Source organism: Pristis pectinata, chromosome 21 (assembly GCF_009764475.1).
Source record: "Pristis pectinata isolate sPriPec2 chromosome 21, sPriPec2.1.pri, whole genome shotgun sequence".
In the NCBI taxonomy this organism is placed as follows: domain Eukaryota; kingdom Metazoa; phylum Chordata; class Chondrichthyes; order Rhinopristiformes; family Pristidae; genus Pristis; species Pristis pectinata.
In genome coordinates, this window is record NC_067425.1 from 13,400,461 (window position 1) to 13,421,513 (window position 21,053).

Consider the following 21,053-nt stretch of genomic DNA (forward strand, 5'->3'; position numbering starts at 1 on the left):
GGAGGTGTTTCCAAATTCCTCATTGATTATACTCTTTTCATTAAAAAGGGAAAGGCCTTTAGGAAGAGAAATTATGTGAAAGAGAGAATGCAAAATTTCAAGGATCAATGCAAAATTTGATATCCTAATCATCCTCTTTCTATACAACGTCAAAATGGAAGCCGTGCATTCAATTTCTACTTGCCTCACTGCTGAAAGTAGGGAAGGCAGAGTTTCACATACTTAATCAGATACAGTGCTCAGGGAACATAGAACAGTACAGCACAGGAACAGACCCTTCACACCACGATGTCTGGGCCGAGCATGATGCCAAATTAAACTAATCCTTTCTGCCTGCATGTGGTCCGTATCCCTCCAAGGGAGTGTCATTTCTTTATTTTTTAAGTGATGAGGAGCTGTATTCAGAGCTCTATTGAGCCATCACAGTGCAAATGATTGCATAATGCACTGCTTGCTTGTATTTAAGTTTGAGTGTATTTTTTTTGCCAAGAAGGCTCTTCAATGTCAGCAGTACTCTACAAAGGCAATATAACACATTCTTGACATATAGGTTGTTCACAGACACTCTGTGTTTGAAGTAAATTATTTCATTCATATACAAATTAGGATTAAAGGTGCAACAGACATTCAGGTTCCCTTGGGCCATAATTCTGATCTGTTATCCCTAATATTAATCAGCAAGACGTGCATCTGGTTGTTTACATGTTCATCTGCATATTGCACGCAACACGATTATCTTTTCATAGTTTTACTCTCTGCATTGCAGCTGTTAAATGAGCATGCTAGTCCAGAGCTATTCATTAGAGTCAATGTGTACGTTAAGATTTAATGACTTGATACAGTTCTCTCCGATGCTGTTTACAATGCAGAACCGTCCAATTAGTTTTCCTTTGTGCATTGTAGCCTGAAATTGAGTATCCTTATTCTATCACTGAGCAGAGCCCAACTTTGTCATCATGGCTGATTTGATGATGGGTTGATCCTAATGCTAAGTTTTGTTTAGCAAAACAGAATAAATAGTTTTATTTAGCTAGTGTTTCCTTAAATTAGGAATTATGGTTCCAGTTCCTTGGTGTAGCATGAGCAGGTAATTTGCTGCAGAATGAAGTTCCCAAAGGATTTAGCAGAGAATTTGAAGAAAGCTGGTAACTAAAGAAAATTAAAAGTAAAATTTCTTTGCAGGAAAGATGCCCTTCCTGTGTGACTGCTATTTGTTGTAAATACTTCAAAATTGAAATTAGAAAGGAGATAACCTGAGAACAAATAATTTACATGGAAACAAGCAATATATTGCTGGAATATTGGTTGAGCGTATGTACTTGATAGAAAAATAGTTTGACTAAAGTGAGAAAGAGGAATGTTAAATATATTGCACAAGGCATCATAAGATGACATCAGTATGAGGCCACAATTAATTTTTTGGCTAGAGAAGGTAGGTAATCAAAGGGTTATTAAATAACTATTCCTGAGGTGCATATATGGATTTCAAGCGAGGGCAACTTTGAACTCATTGGAGTCATCACAGCTGTCTGTTGACACCTACTGAGCAGACTGTACCACAAAGAGTGAATGTAGTTCCAGACTCTAATTGGTGTCTGAGATTCCAGTGCCTTTAGAAGAAATGGGGAAAAGTTTGAGGAAGAGATCAAATGACATGGGGCTATGTTGCCAGTCCATCATGGTCCTAGAGTCCAAATTCTGTAACTCTGTATCCAACGGGACTTTGGGAATAACTTCATCAAAAGGACTGCAGTTATTTTAAAGATGGTTCACAGCTTCCTGCGTGAATGGCAAGAAATGCTAGTGTGGCCAGCAACATCCACGTCTTGTTTAAAGAAACATTCAATGATTAACAAGCAAATTGAGAACCTGAATGGACTCAAAAGTATGGAAGAGATTTTAAAAACTCCAGCTAAAACTATAATTTAAACTAGATAGAAGGCCAGTTTCTAGGCGTCAACATCTCAGAGCATCTGTCCTGGGCTCAGCACGTTGATGCAATCTTGAAGAAGGCGTCCCAATTGCTCTACTTTGTAGTTTGAGGAGAATCAGTATGTTACCAAAGACTCTTACAAATTTCTATAGATGTACAGTGGAGAGTATTCTGACTGGTTGCATCACAGCCTGGTACGGAGGCTCCCATGCACAGGATCGCAAGAGGCTGCAGAGGGTTATAGACTCGGCCAGCTCTATCGTGGGCACGACCCTCATCACTATTGAGGATATCTTCAAGAGGCAATGCCTCAAGAAGGCGGCGTCCATCACTTAGGGAGCCTCGCCATCCGGAACATGCCCTCTTCTCGTTACTACCATCGGAGAGGAGGTACAGGAGCCTGAAGGCTCTCACCAAATGATTCAGGAACAGCTTCTTCCCCTCCACTACCAGATTTCTGAATGGTCCATGAAACCCATGAACACTACCTCATTATTCCTTTTGGTTTGCACTATTTATTTATCTTTGTAACTTTTAGTAATTTTATATCTTTGCAAGGTACTGCTGCCACAAAACAAATTTCACGACATACAAGTCAGTGATAATATAAATCTGATTCTGATACATAACTAAACCATTTCATTGGCATATTAGGAAGGGATAACCAGCAGGAAACTGAGTGAATTTCTTTTAAGGTGAGAGTCCTTTAATGTGGATAAGCATTAACTGTCAGGGATTAATCGTGACAGAAATCAGTGGAAAGAAATATAACTTATTTTTCTTGTCATCTAACCCATTTGGTTACCTTTCCCCTCCAGTTCCATCTCCAGTTTCCACTCTTCTAAGGCATTGTCTCTTGCTAGCAAAGATATTCCCCTCATGAACCTCATTATATGATGCTGGGAAGCTGTGAAAACGTGGATGACTTATCTTAAAATGTGACCAAAATTAGGAGAAATGATTGAGAATCATAAGTCTTGACTTTGTAAATTTCTTTCTCCCTTGTCCAGAGATTGTGATTTCCTTTTCTCTTCTAGTCTGTTGTTGGATTTGATCACTAACCATGTCAGGATCATGAGCACAATCTTGTCATGGATCAGTTTAAACTTAATTGTACACAAATGTAGGAAAATAATGCAAAAGCAGGCAGATACTTATTTCCTCACACATTCTTAGTGGCCCAGTGAACCACCATCGTAAAAGTCAATTATCATGCAGTCTTTATCATTTTATCTCTAAATGCTAATCTGAATTTTGTAATTTATTGAATTGTGATGAAGGAGAGAAAGTAACTTGAGCACTTTAGTACTTGAAGGATTGTTTTGCTTTGTGCTTTTATTTCATTGGAAAACATATTTATTTCTTTTCTGATAGATTATTTTGCTGGTGAAGCAGGCAGTTAGTGAATCTCATACATAAGACTAAGTTACTGCACTTCATAACCCAACCAATGTCATAGTTAATCTGTCAGATGTTTTCTGAACAGGATCAGAAATTGTTCATTTTACCAGCGTGCTTCCATTATATTACATATATTTGTCACACTTAATGAGTTTTATAATTAAAATGTTCACTTTTCCCATAACTAAATATATTGAACTGGCAAGCTAGAAAAAGTGTGCAGTCTGTACTGGTCTGTGCATCAATTAACTCTCTTCTCATCAGTCGGCTGTTAAGACTTTAAATGATTTCTTATCGCATTAATATTAATTATAGAAGAACCAAGTGCTACACCAGCATTTCAATTAAATTCTCATGTAAAATTCTTAAGTCAAATTGAAAAATTTGTTCTTTTCTGTATTTAAAAGTGCAAGAGGAATTTTTTTTTGATATATAAAATATTTTGGGTCCTTAATCTCAATTGAAAGGCTAGGCAGGGTTTCAAAGCATGAGCCATTTTTTGTCTCACCCATTTCTCCCTTAGGAAATTCAACAACAAAACAAATAACCTTTGCCAGGGAGATCATTTTGGACTCTTGTGGATATTCTTGTTAATATCTGTTCCAGGTAAATAATTGTCTTCTAAGTGTAGACGTGAACAATTTTCTACAGTCCCAAATTAAGTCAGTGACATATAATTAATGACCATGGAATAGAAATTGCATTCCATGTACATCTCAGACCATTTTTTGATCATTTCTATGTGTCCATCTCATTTAAATTGAAATAATAAATGTGTGGCTTTAAAGCACTTTGGGCCGTCAGCAATTTTATTGCACAAAATGCAGGTCTGAAAAATTTGAGACTGCTTTTTCATAAATGACATGACAGTCTTCAATCTGTCTTCTGGTCTGCCATTCATTTACTTTGACAAACTTGCTGTGTCCATTGCATGCCTATTACATCAGCCAATGAATTGGAGATGGAGCAGTTTTTAGGACAGACTCCTGACAAAACTGCCTATTTTGCAGCAAGCAAAGTTGCTGCTAACAGGAAAAGTCTATTTGCAGAATCTTTATAAAAAGCATCTGCAATCAACAGAACCCATGACTGAAACAGCAACATCTCAACCAATAAAAGCAGCATGATTTCTCTACCAAAATACAATGAGTGGAATGTATTTGTCTATAAAAGTTAGTCCCAGTGACTTACAGCTGTGCCGTGTTCAGATGTGATTTATCAGAAAAATTATCCAATCAGGTCCATTCTAGCTGGTTAGTTATATAACCAATATGTTGCCTAATGAAACCATTTGCACCTGATACTTTTATCTGTTGTGAATTACATGTGTTTTAATGTTATTGTATTAATGAAGTAAAAGCATGGGTAAATAATAAACAGGATTAGTAAGTTTGCAGATGACACCAAAATAGGTGGTGTGGTAGAGAATGGAGAAGGTTACAACAGGATCGAGATCAGTTGGGAAAGTATGCAAAGGAATGGCAAATGGAATTTAACTCTGACTAGTGTAAGATGATGCATTTTGGGAAGTTAAACCAGAACAGGACATACACAGTGAATGACAAGGCCTTGGGGAGTGTTGTAGAACAGAGAGAAATATGGAGTACCAGTAAACAGTTCCCTGAAAGTGGTGATACAGGTAGACAAGGTGGTATAGAAGGTGTATGGCATGCTTGCTTTCATTGGTCGGGGCAGTGAGTACAAGAGTTGGGATGTTGGTGAGACAGCTCCTGAAATAATGCGTGCAGTTCTGGTCGCCATATTGTAGAAGAGACGTAATTCAGCTAGAGAGGGTGCAGAAAGGATATTGCTGGGGCTGGAGGGCTTGAGTTGTAAGGAGTGATTGGATCGGCTGGGACTGTTTTCCCTGGAATGATGGAGGCTGAGGGTGACCTTATAGAGGTTTATAAAATCATGAGTGGTGCAGATAAGGTGGATGGTCACAATCTTTTTCTCCAGAGTAGGGGACTCTAAAACTGGAGGGCATAGGTTTAAGGTGAGGGGGAAAGATTTAAAGGGGACCTGAGGGGCAGGTTTTTCACACAGAGGGTGGTGGGTATATGGAATGAGCCACCAGAGGAAGTGGTAGAAGTGGGTACAATTACAACATGTAAAAGGCATTTGGACAGGTTCATGGATAGGAAAGGTTTTGAGGGATATGGGCCAAAGGTAGGCAAATGTGGCTAGCTCAGAAAGGCACCTTGGTCAGCATGGAGGAGTTGGGCCGAAGGGCCTGTTTCCGTGCTGTATAACTGTGACTCTGACTAATTAGGAATCAGTGACAATATTCAACACACTCAGAATTGAAGCTTTGCATGATGACTGCATGCTAATTGATGATTGATTGCAATAAGATTTGAAGCAGATGATGTATTTCATTCTGTGATTAAACAGTTCAAAGTGAGAATGCAAAACAACAGTTTTTATTGTGATATTTTCCTTAATGAGGATATGAATGTAATGACAATGACATATCGTCTGGAGCTAGCCAATACCGTTGGGGTGTCTAGGCTGTGGCAAGCTACTCTATTTTGAGTCTGTAATTATCTGGGGGCTTCAATTGCAATTCTAATGTCCCAGTTTGTTCTCTTTTCTTAAAGTAAGGATAAAAGGTGAAATCCTTAAACATTTAGTGCAAAATGTATTGGCTACAAAACTGTTATTTATTACAATTCAGGAGGCCATTTGGCTCATCAGGTGTATGCCAGCTCCCAACAGAACAATCTGTCGGTTCCATTCCCCTCCTTATCTTACCTGGAGCCCTACAACTTGTTCTCTCTCACATACTCATCAACTCCATTTTGATTCTTTTGCCACATTCTTACAGTGAAGGGTAGTTCCCAGTAACCAATTACCAGCACGTCTTTGGGATGTCCGTAGAAACCAGCATACTTGGTGGAAGTCCAGGCAGTCACAGGGTGAATGTGCAAACTCCATGCAGACAACACCTGAAGCTGGGATTGAACCCAGGCTACAGCACTACTTACTGTGGCACCATGTTATCACATTGTACTAAATACCTTTTTTAAAAAATTAAGATGACATATTTTAGCCCATTCAGCTTTGTTGACCAACTCAATGAGCTTAAAAACTATATTTGATGCATACACACCTTTGTTGAATTAGTATGGTAAAATTGGTTGAAAAGTCAGAGTTATATGCTTGGAGTAATCAAGGTGACATATTAGTTTCAAATCAGGAACTTGACATATTGCGATGATGTTTTGCATAACTTGAATTTAGAAAATAACACAATTAGAATGCCACAGCAATTTATAATTGTAGTTATTTAATCCTTTGCCTGTTTTGTCTCCCTCCTCTGGCATGCCCCCTCCACCCGGACTGACTTCCCCTCCTTGCCCTCCTCTGTCCTGCTTCGCCCTCCCATTCTCTGCCCCACCTCACCTCCCTTTTCTGTTTGTTTCCAGTTTTTTTTCTTCTGTAATTCTCTCTCATTTCTGGTGCATTATTAATCCAGCACATAGTCAGTGACTGGTTGCTGTCTTCATCTATTTTGACCCTTCCCTTTATTTGTGTGTGGTGAAATTGAATGAAAGATGCACAACTTTGTTTTTATTTGTTTCATTAATAGATGCAAATCCAAGCTATAAAAATATTTTGTGCTCTCCATGCTGTTTAATTTTGCATGTGATTTATGACACTGTGAACAGTTTTCCTTCAGATTTGGTTTCTCAATCTCTTGTGGGCTTAAAAATTAAGTAGAATTATTGTTTTAATTTTAAAAAAAGTAATTAATTGCTGAAAGCATTTAATTTTAAATAGGTTCATGTTCCCTAAATACAAATATTTAGTACATTTCAGGAGAATAGCTAATGCAGTTTTGGAAAATTAAGTCACCGTTTATAATCTTTAGAGGAAGAGGAGAGACCCTTTTGCCAGGGTTGGCAAGAAATAGCCACCTAGGCAGTGAGAGTATTGAACCACAGAATCATCATGAAGTGATTTGGTCATCGCCTACAAAACTAGGCGAACTTATGAGTTGGAAGGAGAAGGCAGAGCGTCTTCAGGGAGAGAGTCTTCAGCAAGTTAACTGACTTGACAAGGACATAATCAGTGGCATTTAATATGAGAAGAATATGAGGTCATCCACCTTGGTAAAAATAATAAAGATTTTTTTAGATGGCAGAAGTTTGAAAAGTGATGATGTTCATAGGAACCTAGTTGTCCACAACCGCTGAAAGTTAACATGCAGGTTCAACAAACAATTATGAGGCCAAATGGCATGTTGGTTATTATTGCAGGAATGATTTGAGTATAAAAGTAATGTTGTCATACTTCAGTTATATAGGACCATGTTGTACAGGTCTGGTCTCCCAGCCTAAGGGAGGATACATTTGTGATGGAGAGAATGCAGCAAAGGTTCACCAGAATGATTCCTAAGATGGCAGATGTGCTGTATGAGAAATTAAGCAGACGGGCCTGCATTCTCTCATATTTAGAGATGATCTCATTAAAATGTATGTCGAGTTCTTAAGGGATGATGAGACAGAAGTGGGAGTTGATGTTTCTCCTGTCTGGGACATCTAGAACCCGAGAGTCAAAGAGTCTCAAAATAAGGGATTGGCCTTGCAGCACAAAGTTGAAAAGAAATTTCTTCACCAAGAGGATAGTGAATCTTTGTCCTAAATGTACTCAACATCTGAGCCTCCACTGCCCTCTCAGGTGCAGAATTCCAGAGGATGATAGATTTTTCAATATTGAGGGAATCTAGAGATTAAGCAGTTAGTGTGAGAAAGTGTCCCAGAGATAAAAGATGAGCAGCCATAATCTTATTGAAAAGTAGAGCGGGCGCAAAACACACAGTCTAACTCTGCTATTTCTTATGACTTGTTATGTTCTTGCGTTATCATAAGAAAAAAATTGACATACTAATATGCAACTTTCTGGTTCTATGCCTCTACCCGTGTACCTGGTTCATTAATATTTTGGAGTGAACGAAGCAAGGTTGAGTCAATTTTTAGCAAAGTAGTTCATCTTAGGCCTTGTGAGAAAGAAGGCTGTTCCCAGGCCACCTTCATTTCCTTGCTGAAAATCTGTAGTAGGTAAACAAAAATAGACTATATCTGTATGATTAATTTCTTGCCGTTCTCTTGTATTCTACTGGGACACAGCTGAAATTATGAATTATGCATGTTGAAAGTACTATACTGAATATATTTCTCAGCCGTTTGTAAGGGAACAACTAAATGATGAAATTGGAATATGAATTGCATATAATACATTTTCACATTTTAACATTTTTTCACTTTTGCAGCTCAGATCGGCTGATAGAAGACACAATAAGGTAAGGCAACATGAACAAATTTATTAGTATAATTTCAAAGTACAATGTGTTTCTTCCATGCAAGTTTACATTTCAATATCATCCATGAAGTCATTTTTGTGGTTCGATTCCAAGTACGTGAACTTTGTATTCTCCTTTCTTGTGTATTTATTTTGTGCCTTATAAAGTGCAGCACAATCTGAGTATTTCTAATCAGTTTATTGTCCTATATCAATCAAAGTCAACTTCCAACTTATTAAAAATAGAAATTGTTAACAAACAAGAAACTATAATACAGCCATCTGTAAGACTGGCTATTCGTTGGATGTTAGAATTAACAGTCAAGAAAGTGGAAAAGAGCACTGAGAAGATGGTATGATTTGACAGAATCTACATAATTTTAAGAAAGATAAATAGTGTTTGGCAAAATCTGGGAATTTTTTTTGATATAACAAGAGCATTAGATGAGGGAGGAATTGGCGGATGTAATTCATCAAGATTGTCAAAAGACAATCGAAAATTGATACACAAATTAGAGCATGGGCCTTGGGGTAATGTATGTATGTAATGGATTGGGGATGGTTTAAAGGAGAGAAAACTTTGGAGGGATAAATCAGTTATTTTAGGTTGATGCACTGCTGCTAATGGAATGCCACAATGTAAGTGCTGGGCTCTCAGCTAGTTGCAATCTATATTAACGGTTTAGAACCAGTATTGATATGTGGAATATGAAACTCAAAGTGAATTGGTGGATATAGTGATCAGGAAGGAATGTGAACTGAGGTAGGGGATTAGTCATGATCTGTTGATTGGCAGAGTAGTTGCATTTTCTGTTCCAATTCCCTACATTCCAAAAATTGCAGAATCATAAAAGTATATGAAGGAGGTACTTGCTAAAAATGGGAATTTTAAATTTTGACTAAATTTGTCACATAAACCCTCAGTTATTCCATCAAAAGTGAAAAGGCAACTTGCAAATCAGCAGCTAAAATGGGACAGATGACTCAGCTGTCAACTTGTCAACAATACACAAGAAGTGCTGGAAGACCTCAGCAGGTCAGGCAGCATCTATGGAGGGAAATAAACAGTTGACGTTTCGGGCTGAGACCCTTCATCAGGGTCGGAAAGGAAGAGGGCAGAAACCAGAATAAGGAGGTGGGGGGAGGGGGAGGAGCACACACAGGCAGGGGATAGGTGAGTTCAGGTGAGGGGGGAAGGTAGGTAGGTGGGAGATGTAATAAGCTGAGAGATGATAGACAGAAGAGGCAAAGGCTGAAGGAGGAGGAATCCAGTAGCAGAGGGCAGTGGACCATGGAATCAAAGATGGAGGAGGGGAGGAGATGAGATGGGCAGGTCATCAAGGCATGAGAAGGGGGCCACAGGAATAAGGGAAGACAAAGGGGTTGGGGGGAGAAAATGAAGGTGTGGGGTTACAGGAAATTAAAGAAATCGATGTTGAGGCCATCAGGTTGGAGACTCCCAAGATAGAATATGAGGTGGTGTTCCTTCAACCTGTGTCTGGCCTCAACGTGGCAGTAGAGAAGGCCATGAATAGACATGTCAGTATGGGAGTGGGATGTAGAATTGAAGTGGGTGGCCACCAGGAGGTCCTGGCTGTTGCGACAGACGGAGCGGAGGTGCTCGACGAAGTGGTCACCCAATCTGCGTCAGGTCTCACTGATGTCCAGGAAGCCACACTGTAATAAATGACACCCTCGGACTCGTAGGTGAAGCGCTGCCTCACCTGGAAGGACTGTCTGGGACCGTGAATGGTGGTGAGGGAGGAGGTGTAGGGACAGGTGTAGCACTTAGTGCAGTTGCAGGCAAAAGTGCTGGGGGGTTATCAGTGGGGAGGGCTGAGTGGACAAGGGAGTCGCAGAGAGCCATTATCGACAATAATGGGTGTAGAACTTAAAAGAAAAAAACATTAATTTTAAGGAGTCTGTTTAAGAGGAAGTTTCATATGCAGAATTACAGCTATTATACACCTATTTTGGATAGTATCCTTAAAAATATTTAACAGCATAACACAATTATGCAAAATATAAAGACAATCTGTTGTTGTTCTCCTTAATTGTGCAGTATTCTGTGTTCCAGCAGTGCTGGTATCTATTGCAAGCATGCTAAGTCTGCATTTTTGCCTTGGAAAGGATTATGCATATCTGCTCAAGATTTGGGCAGTGGTTGATTTTGCTTGTAGAGAGCTCTGCCATAACCACATTTTAATGTATTTTTCTAAGAAAGTAAACCTTCCATGATCCAATGAAATAGCAACATCTCTTTTTAGGCAACAATCTTTTTCTTTTTTTTTAAAAAAGGGGTTTTCTAAATATTTACTTGAACTCTTCTCATTGTAATGTAGCTCTGAATATTAGGGAAAAGTTTACTGTGAGCTTGACTAAAATTCCTTTTGTTCTCACCCTGTCACATTGGGACCAACTCTAATTTTAATTAAAGGTGCATTTTGCTGAGTCATTTGACTATGTCACTGAAAGTTATGTATAATAGATATTCAGCAAGAATACATCTATCTGTACTTTTCCATTTATGCCATTGTTGTTATTAAGTAAATGCTATTTAAATTAGAGTCAGCATTTAGACACCTAGAGTCATACAGCAATGACTCCGTGCCAACCATCAAGCACCCATTTACACTGAACTTGTACTAATGCCATTTATTTTCTTGCCATATTCCCCCAATACCTCACTGCCCACCTATCCTGTCTTCATATTGTACTAAATGAAAATTTTTAGAACTGCGGATGCTGAAAACCTAAAATAAAAGCAGAAAATTGTGGGAGTAAAAAAAAATCAGCAGGTCAGGTAGCATCTGTGGAAAGAGAAAGAGCTAATGCTTCAGGTCTGGAACTGTTCATTTAGGTAACAGAGAAAGTGGGGGAGGGCAGTAGTTGGAACAAAGGGAATTTCTCTGATAAGGTGAAATTATGTGGCAGTTAGCTCCTTTGTCTGTGTTATGTGTTGCTGAGGTTATAAAGTCTGTGTAAATTAGGAAAGCGAGGCCTATTTGGACATGTCAAGCAGGCCAGATTATATAAAAGACATGAAAAGGTAAAAAGGGATGGCAATCGCAAATGATCAGTGCTGAATCAAACAAAAAGAAAGGTCAACAGTTGGAGAATTTGATTTCAAGTCCTGCAGGCTGCAATGTGCCCTGTTTTATGTAGCAGTTACGGAGTATTTAAGCTCCTTTGTCTGTGTAATGTGGTGTTACTATTGTAAAGTCTGTGTAATGTTGTATAGTGTGTAACAAGTTTTCTGCCTTGGAATCTGTTGAGGGGGATGACCTGCAGGGGCCTAGCTGCAGTTAGCAGGTCTCTGACACTGGGACTGGTACTGCTGCTCAGAAGGGAAGGGTGGGAAAGAGACATGCGGTAGTGATAGGGGACTCGATAGTCAGGGAAACAGACAGGAGGTTCTGTGGCAGTGAGCATGAATCCCGGATGGTATGTTGCCTCCCAGGTGCCAGGGTCTGGGATGTCACTGATCGGGTCCACAGAATTCTTGAGTGGGAGGGAGAGCAGCCAGAAGTTGTGGTCCATATTGGCACCAATGACATAGGTAGGAAGGGGGATGAGGTCCTGAAGCGTGAGTTCAGGGAGCTAGGCAGAAAATTGAGGAACAGGACCTCAAGGGTAGCAATCTCGGGATTGCTGCCAGTGCCACGTGATAGTGAAGGTAGGAATAGGAGGAGGTGGCAGATAAATGCGTGGCTGAGAAGCTGTGCAGGAGGGAGGGTTTTAGATTTCTGGATCATTGGGATCTCTTCTCGGGAAGGTGGGACCTGTACAGAGAGGACGGGTTACACCCAAACCAGAAGGGGGCCAATATCCTTGCGGCGAGATTTGCTACGCTGGTTCGGGAGGGTTTAAACTAGTTTGTGAGGGGGAAGGGAACTGGAGAAGTAGGTCAGAGGAAGAAGGGAATGGGGAAAAGTTAGATCAAACAGGTAGAGAGGCTTTGCGGAAGGAGAAGCAGAATACAGGCTATAAAAGTAGTAAGGTAGATGGACTGAAGTGTGTTTACTTAAATGCAAGAAGTGTCAGGAATAAGGGGGATGAACTGAGGGGTTGGATAAGTATGGGGGACTATGATATCGTGGCTATTACTGAGACGTGGCTGACGTCAGGAGAGGAGTGGATATTGAATATTCCTGGTTTTCGGTGTTTTAAGAGGGATAGGGAAGGGGGGAGAAGAGGTGGAGGGGTGGCGATACTGGTCAGGGACACTGTTACGGCTGTGGAAAAGATGGATGTTGTAGAAGGATCATCTCTAGAGTCTGTATGGGTGGAATTAAGGAACAAGAAAGGAGCAGTTACTCTACTAGGAGTATTCTATAGGCCCCCTGGTAGCAGTAGAGATATAGAGGAGCAGATTGGTAGGCAGTGTTTGGAGAGAAGCAGAAATAACAGGGTTGTTATAATGGGAGACTTCAACTTCCCAAATATAGACTGGAACCTGCTTAGTGCCAAAGGTTTAGATGGGACGGAATTTGTTAAGTGTGTCCAGGAGGGATTCCTGACGCAGTATGTTGACAGGCCGACTAGAGGGAATGCCATGTTAGATCTAGTTTTAGGAAATGAACCGGGACAGGTGAAGGATCTATTGGTGGGTGAGCATTTGGGGGACAGTAACCATTGCTCCATAACCTTTAAAATTGTCATGGACAGGGACAGGTGCAGAGAGGACAAGAGGTTTTTCAATTGGTGAAGGGCACACTACGAGGCTATAAGGAGAGAACTTGGGAGTGTAAATTGGGATGTCCTTTTTGAAGGAAAATGTACCATGGAGATGTGGTTGATGTTTAGGGATCTTATGCAGGATGTTAGGGATAAATATGTCCCGGTGAGGCAGAGAAGGAATGGCAGGGTGAAGGAACCGTGGGTGACGAGAGAGGTGGAATGACTCGTTAGGGAGAAGAAGGTAACATACGTGAGGTATAAGCAGCAAGGTTCAGACAGGGCCCGTGAGAAATATAGGGTAGCGAGGAAGAAACTTAAGAAAGGGCTGAGGAGAGCTAGAAGGGGACATGAAAAGGCTTTGGCTAGTAGGGTTAAGGAAAATCCCAAGGCCTTTTTCAAGTACGTGAAGGGTAGGAGGATGGCTAGGGTGAAGGTAGGTCCGATTAAGGACAAAGGTGGGAGAATTTGCCTGGAGGCGGCGGAAGTGGGAGAAGATCTCAATGAGTACTTCTCTTCGGTATTCACCAGGGAGAAGGGTCTTGATGATGCGGAGGGGAGTGCTGGTAGGGGTAATGTTCTCGAGGTTGTTGATATCAAGAGAGAGGATGTGTTGAAGTTGTTAAATAATATTAAGACAGATAAATCTCCGGGGCCTGACGGGATTTTCCCCAGGCTGCTTCGAGAGGCTAGGGAGGAGATTGCTGAACCACTGGTAAGGATCTTTGAGTCCTCGTTGTCTACGGGGGTGGTGCCGGAGGATTGGAGGGTTGCGAATGTTGTCCCCTTGTTCAAAAAAGGTAATAGGGATAGGCCAGGGAATTATAGACTGGTGAGTCTCACGTCTGTGGTGGGTAAGCTGTTAGAAAGGATTCTAAGGGATAGGATTTATGAACACCTTGAGAATCATGGACTGATTAGGGACAGTCAGCATGGCTTTGTGAAGGGAAGATCTTGCCTCAGAAGCCTGATAGAATTCTTTGAGGAGGTGACCAGGAAGATTGATGAGGGCAGTGCGGTGGATGTGGTTTACATGGATTTTAGTAAGGCATTTGATAAGGTTCCTCATGGTAGGCTTCTTCAGAAGGTCAGAGGCCGAGGGATCCAAGGAAGCTTGGCTGTGTGGATTAGGAATTGGCTTGCATGTAGGAAGCAGAGGGTTGTGGTGGAAGGAGTGCCCTCGGATTGGAAGGCAGTGACTAGTGGTGTCCCGCAGGGATCGGTTCTGGGACCTCTACTTTTTGTGATATTTATAGATGACTTAGATGAGGGGGCGGAGGGCTGGGTTAGTAAGTTTGCGGACGACACTAAGATAGGCGGTGTTGTGGATAGTGTGGAGGGCTGTCGGAGCTTACAGAGGGATATTGATAGGATGCAGAGCTGGGCTGACAAATGGCAGATGGAGTTCAATCCGGAGAAGTGTGAGGTGGTACACTTTGGAAGGACAAACTCCAGGGCAGAGTACTGGGTGAATGGCAAGGTACTTGGCAGTGTGGAGGAGCAGAGGGATCTGGGGGTTCATATTCACAGTTCATTGAAAGTTGCCTCACAGGTGGAAAGAGCAGTTAAGAAGGCCAATGGGATGTTGGCTTTCATAAATTGGGGGATTGAGTTTAAGAGCCGCGAGGTGATGATGCAGCTTTACAAAACTCTAGTTAGGCCACACTTCGAGTACTGTGTTCAGTTCTGGTTGCCTCATTATAGGAAGGATGTGGAGGCGTTGGAGAGGGTGCAGAGGAGATTTACCAGGATGCTGCCTGGATTAGAGAGTATTGAATATGAGGAGAGGCTTAAGGTGCTAGGGCTTTATTCACTGGAAAGGAGGAGGATGAGAGGAGACATGATAGAGGTATATAAAATATTGAGAGGAATAGATAGAGTAGACAGTCAGCGCCTCCTTCTCAGGGCACCAATGCTCAAGACGAGAGGTCATGGCTTTAAGGTTATGGGTGGGAGGTTCAGGGGAGATGTCAGAGGGAGGTTTTTCACCCAGAGAGTGGTTGGTGCATGGAATGCACTGCCTGGGGTGGTGGTGGAGGCAGATACATTGAACAGGTTCAGAGTTTGTTGGATAGGCATATGGAGGAATGTGAGATAGAGGGATATGCGGGAGGAAGGGGTTAGGTAGTGTGAGGGTGGTCTGATGGACGGCACAACATGGTGGGCCGAAGGGCCTGTTTTGTGCTGTATGGTTCTAAGGGGACATTCCCTGCAGGCCAGATTATACAAAAGAATGACAAATAAAAAAGATACTAACTGTCTCTTAACTACCACATAATTTCAATCAGAGACATTTCCACTCATTGCCTTCCCCCCTCCTTCTCTGCTACCTAAGATTTCATTTATGATCCTAGAACCATAGAACAATACAGCACAATACAGGCCCTTCAGCCCACCATGTTGTGCCGACCTTTAAACCACGCCTAAGACTATCTAACCCTGACTATCTATCCTGCTGAAGAGCTGCTTCTCATCCACTGAAAAGCGGGTACCCATTGCCTCATGCCAACTTCACAACAACTTGCATCACTAGACATTACCTTTCATTTCTTTAAAAAAAAAGACGTGATGATGCCTTAATTCTGTGGCGCACAGCTATTTTGGAGGAGAGCCAAATGGAATTGTCCACCGAATGATTGCAGAAGTCCATAATTTCCTGAGAGGTCCTTGACACTGTCACCCGACTATGCAACGTTCCTGGCTTCCTCATGGAGTCCAGCAGCGGCACCTCAACTTCCAACTCTGGGAAATCTGAGTTCTGACCCGAGTTAGAGTGATGCAGTTTTCAGCATCTTCATTTTCAGAGAGGAATAGCTCTGAGGGAGATAGACATTTCAGCTAATTTACATAGTTTGGAATTAATGGAATTAGTTATATTTAATCATTTTAAATGTTTCTTGGTGTTCTTAAATTTTTAATTCACTTTAAAATGCAAATTTTAATATTTTATTGGTATTGTTAATTTTTAATATGTTTTGAATATTTTTCAATCTTTATGAATGTCAGATAGTTTTGACTTGTTCCTGAGCCTGAAGCCATAGCTTAGATGGCATTTTCCTTTGGGAGAGGGCTTGCCTTTTCAGCAGATGGGCTCTGTGTTCCATAAGACCTCACTGATCAGGAGCCTGCTTTGTGGATCAAATTGCTGCTGCAGATCATTGAGAGTACTTGCTCACTGAAGTGAGCCAGACCAAAGCATCCCATGGGCACTATGTTGTGCACCATTGTCTCAGCTTGATAAAATGGTGGTGAAATTGATCAGAGTGTCTGATTCTCATACAGCCGGTGAATATTTTAGAGTTTCTTTTTCTTCATCTGCTCTATATAATAAACTTTCTCAACATAATTTGACTTCCCTTTTAAGTCTCTGGGTTGGAACATAACAGCTACTATTGGAGTAAGATGTGGATGGATAGGGAGAGAAGTATAAACAGAAAATGCTGGAAAAACTCAGCAGGTCAGACAGCATCTGTGGAAAGAGAAACAGTCAACATTTTGGTTCTGCCACCCCTTGTCAGAACACATAGGAACAGACGTGTGGAGCATAACGATTTTGATCTTGAGACTCTATGTTCATTTTATAAATATCTCTGTTTTCTTCCCTTCACTACCTGCTCACAAATGAAACCTTTGTGATCTTTCCTTCCTCCTACTTTTTTACAGCTAAAAACTGTCACTGCTTTGTCATAAAAGATTTATTGAAGTGATTACTCTGACTGTAAGCATATCTTCTTGAGCTTGTGAAAGATCTTGTTCTCTGACTGCTCAGACAAACCAATGCATATTAAACCATCTGCATTTACAAAATTAGCTTTATTCAGAAAAATAAACAACAATTAGAGTATCTTTATCAGTTCCTTTTGATTTTCTCATTCCAGATAACTATCTGAAATCTAAAAGAATGATTACTAATAAACATTTAGGAGATTGGTGCTAATCTAATTGCATTCCCTATGAGAGAACGAGAACTAATTAATCCCAATGGGCATGTCATTGCTAAAATCAGAATTCTTTTAACCCACTTCTGACAGTTTTATATTGATTTTACAGCTCAGTTGCTGACATGAGCATTTAAAGGCCACAGCTGTTAACCAAAAGAATATAATCCTTTTAGTGAATACTTCAATGTTTCCTGCAAGCTCTCTATTAATAAACCAAATAACACTAAATAGAAGAGGTCAGTCAACTGATTAATCTGGAAACTACCATATTGAAATTTGAAGCAACTCAAAAATTAGCTGGGCTTGAATCTCAAAGTCACAAAGCATACTGCATGATTATTGTCTTGCAAATTTCTTCTTAAAATTACACAACAATGAAGTTTTCTCATATCTCCTATGTCATTTCAAAATTCAAACTAAATTTTGTCATAGGTTTTATATCTGATGAGGCATAATTGTATGAACTTCTATTTGAATGTTATAACAATTTTATGAGTTTGAATTTCTTGCCAGAAAATGGCTTTGCAGGTGGTGCTGGGTGGAGTCAGCAGAAATGTAAATCTGATGGGCAACCTGTCTAGCTGATGTGACTTAATTAGTCTGTCCCCACTATAAAAGGCATTGATTTCAAACTTTTACCAAATAAATTCTTGCTGCTCCACATCACATGCCATCTTAGAAGCAGAATGAATTTTTACTTGCTAGGTAAAAGAATGGAGATATTTTTAAACAATAAATAACTTGTTAGTTATTCATGTCTTATACAACTTTTATGTGCAGGTATCTCATGTTGAGAGAGAGATTAATAAACAAGGTTACATTGAATCATTTCTGCAGAGCAATTAGCACACATTTGACAAGCTTATGATGACTTTATTTTCTAACAGGCAATAAATCATTAAGATAAAGATGACTTGGTTACTTTCAAGACAAAATTGGGCTGGATTCCCCCATTGTGTCAAAAAGAAAAATTTATGTTATGAACTGATTAAATTATTTGTCTTCAAGAAGCAGCGACTAAAACAGTATCCCAATCTGCCTCTTTTTAGTTTTTTTCTGTATCATGGGACAGGGTGACATGAGTTAGGAAAGTCATGAGGATGCCAGCTATTAAACATCCATTACCAAGCAATGTTTTTATACATCACGTGCAATGTAATTGGATGTTTTTGATATAAAAGTGCAGCACCCACAGCAACAGCTTCCATTTCTATAACACATTTAAAGTAGTAAAATGTACCAAGGCATATCACAAACAGAAATTGACACCAAATCACAAAGGGATATTAAAGCATTGGCCAAAAGCTTGGTTATATGGAACATCTTATAGAAGCAAAGAGTCGAAAGATTTGTAAGCATTTAGAGCTTGAGCAATTGAGGGCACAGCCTCCATTTAAATCATTATATTTTAGAATTATCAAGAGATGGGAATTTGTGGAGTGCCAAGATCTCAGAAGCCTCTGTGTCTGGAAGAGATTAGAAATATCAAGTTGAGAAACCAAAGAGGAATTTGAAATCGAGTGAGAATTTTAACTTGAGGTCCTGCCCTTTTTGTGGAAACATGTATTTCATTTTGTTCAGGGTTAATAAGCAGTACAATGGGTAAGAGAGAAAATGTAATTTTATTCTCTCCCAATTTCTCTTCCTTGTTCCACCTTATCTTCAGAGTTGATCCTCTTGCAAACTACTGTTCCATTTCCAATATCTCCATCTGCCCTTATTTTTTTGCAACTCTGTTTTGTTTGCATGGAACCACAAAACCAACAGCACAGAGACTGAGATCATTCAACCTTGTTGGTCTATGTCGATGTTTGTACTCAATTCCCATCTTACCCTGCAAGTTTTGTTATCTCTTTATTGAAGAAACTGCTGGACAGTGTGCATGGATTGCTTCCACAGCATATTGAAACAGTGCTCGTAAGTCATTCGCTAAAGTGTAATATGCCATCTGTATGAGATTCTTAGCAGTAAATCTATGGAGAAGTTGTTGAAATTTCCTTCCCATTTAAGCACATTGGCATATTTTCACAGTGACAACTACCAAGTGATATGGGCTGAATTCTGTTTTAAGATGAGCCTTAAATCTCAATACTGAATAGAAAAGGAGACTGATTCAGATTGAATTTTACCTTCTGGCATATACTGTCCAGGCCTACAAATACTTGGAGGTTTATTGAGGGCTTCATTGGCATAAATCATTGTATCCTAAAAAGGAAGCAATATAGAAGGAGCTGCTTTAAAAGGTGGTTGTCAGTCATGGAGGCTCTACACAGTGTAAAGAGAGAATTCTGGAGTCGGAAATATTGCTTGCTGCACAGTAATTGAACGTTTTGAGAATATTATGTCTTTTAGTTTAAGATTTGTCTCGTATTAATTGGAATCCAAGAGTGCTCTCTCAATTTAACATAAATTAAAAATCCTTGTTTATTGTTCCTGTGTAATTGTGCTCAAATCTGTAGTCCCGGGAAAATGGATTTTCTTGAAAAACACACAATGCCTCATGCATACTGTTGGGTAATTAAAAACATGTATACAACCATGGCCCATGACAATACACAACTACGCATTCAAATTCTGAAAATTACTATTCAAACGAATTGTTCCTTTATATTATATAAGTGGACAATAGAAGCAAATTGTTTCCAGTTGTTTTGGAGGCAAGAAAGGAGAGGCAGGGATAATGTATTATTTGCAAGAGTTGTAGAACAAGCTTGAGGCCTTGGATTCTCTTCCTGAGATAGTGGTTGTGATGTAATTCGTTGTCAAGAGTATATCGGATAGGTAGATGATGCAAATTAATTAAAGAGATGAAAGTATTGCATGGTAAATGTCACAGGTTTTTCCACAAGGACCAGTAGCTGAATGGCCTGTTTCAGTGTGCAGCTTTTGTGTACTTCTGTGCTGGCATGTCTAAATGAATTCCCGAACTGTATGTCTTTTAAATTTTCAGCCACTGGAATCGACACTGATATTCACCTGTCCTCTCTGTTCACCCTATCTAAACCAGTCACCACCACTACCAAACCTCTTTTCAACCTTTTTGCTGCAAGGAGAACTATCCAAGCTTCTCCAATTTAACCTTGTAGCTCATCCCTGCACTGTTCTAATAAATCTCTTCTTCATCCTCCTTAGGGCCTTAACATCCTTCCTAAAGTGTGGTGACTAAAATTGAATGCAATACTCCAATTGTGGCCTAATGAAGTTTTTTGAATGTTAATATTCAACATAATCTCTCTGCTCTTGAACTCTGTATATACTTGTGTATCCTAACATCCTATACGCTTTAGTAGTGTCTCCCTCAACGTCTTGCCACTTTCAAAAATGTATGCATTTATACACTCACATCCCTCTATTTCTGCACTCTTTAGAATGGTACCATTTAGTTGGTATTGTCTTTGCATTTTTTTTTTGCCAAATGTATCAATATTCTTTATAAAATTTCATCTGCCCAACCTGCCAGCCTATCTGTAACTCCTGCAGTCTCTCACTTTCCTCATTTTGTTACCATATCTCTAAGGTTGGTGTCAATTGGAATTTTTAAGCTTTCACTTCATATTACCAACTGCTAAGTAATTAATGTGTAGACAAACAACTTTGGTCCTGGTACTTGACACCCAAAGAATACAACTATTGTATCATCCTCCAGTCTGAAAAAACAACTGTGACTCCTGCTTTTGTCTTTGAGACATTTTTTGGGTTTTTTTGTCCACGCTGCTACTGACTCCTTTATCCCGAGAGTCTCAATTTTGCTCATCAGCTTGCTATATGGAAGTTTGTCAAATGCTTTCTGAAAATCC

General features: G+C 40.0%; 1 protein-coding gene across 3 annotated transcripts in view; it reads left to right on the forward strand.

The window, feature by feature from the left end:
• The window catches only part of gosr1 (golgi SNAP receptor complex member 1), an 81,336-nt gene that overhangs the window by 51,448 nt on the left and 8,835 nt on the right, over window positions 1-21,053 (forward strand). For all 3 annotated transcript variants that reach the window (XM_052035416.1, XM_052035417.1, XM_052035418.1), the window contains exon 7: window positions 8,610-8,639. In XM_052035416.1, coding sequence (XP_051891376.1) covers window positions 8,610-8,639 — 30 coding nt within the window. The remainder of the gene's footprint in view (window positions 1-8,609; window positions 8,640-21,053) is intronic.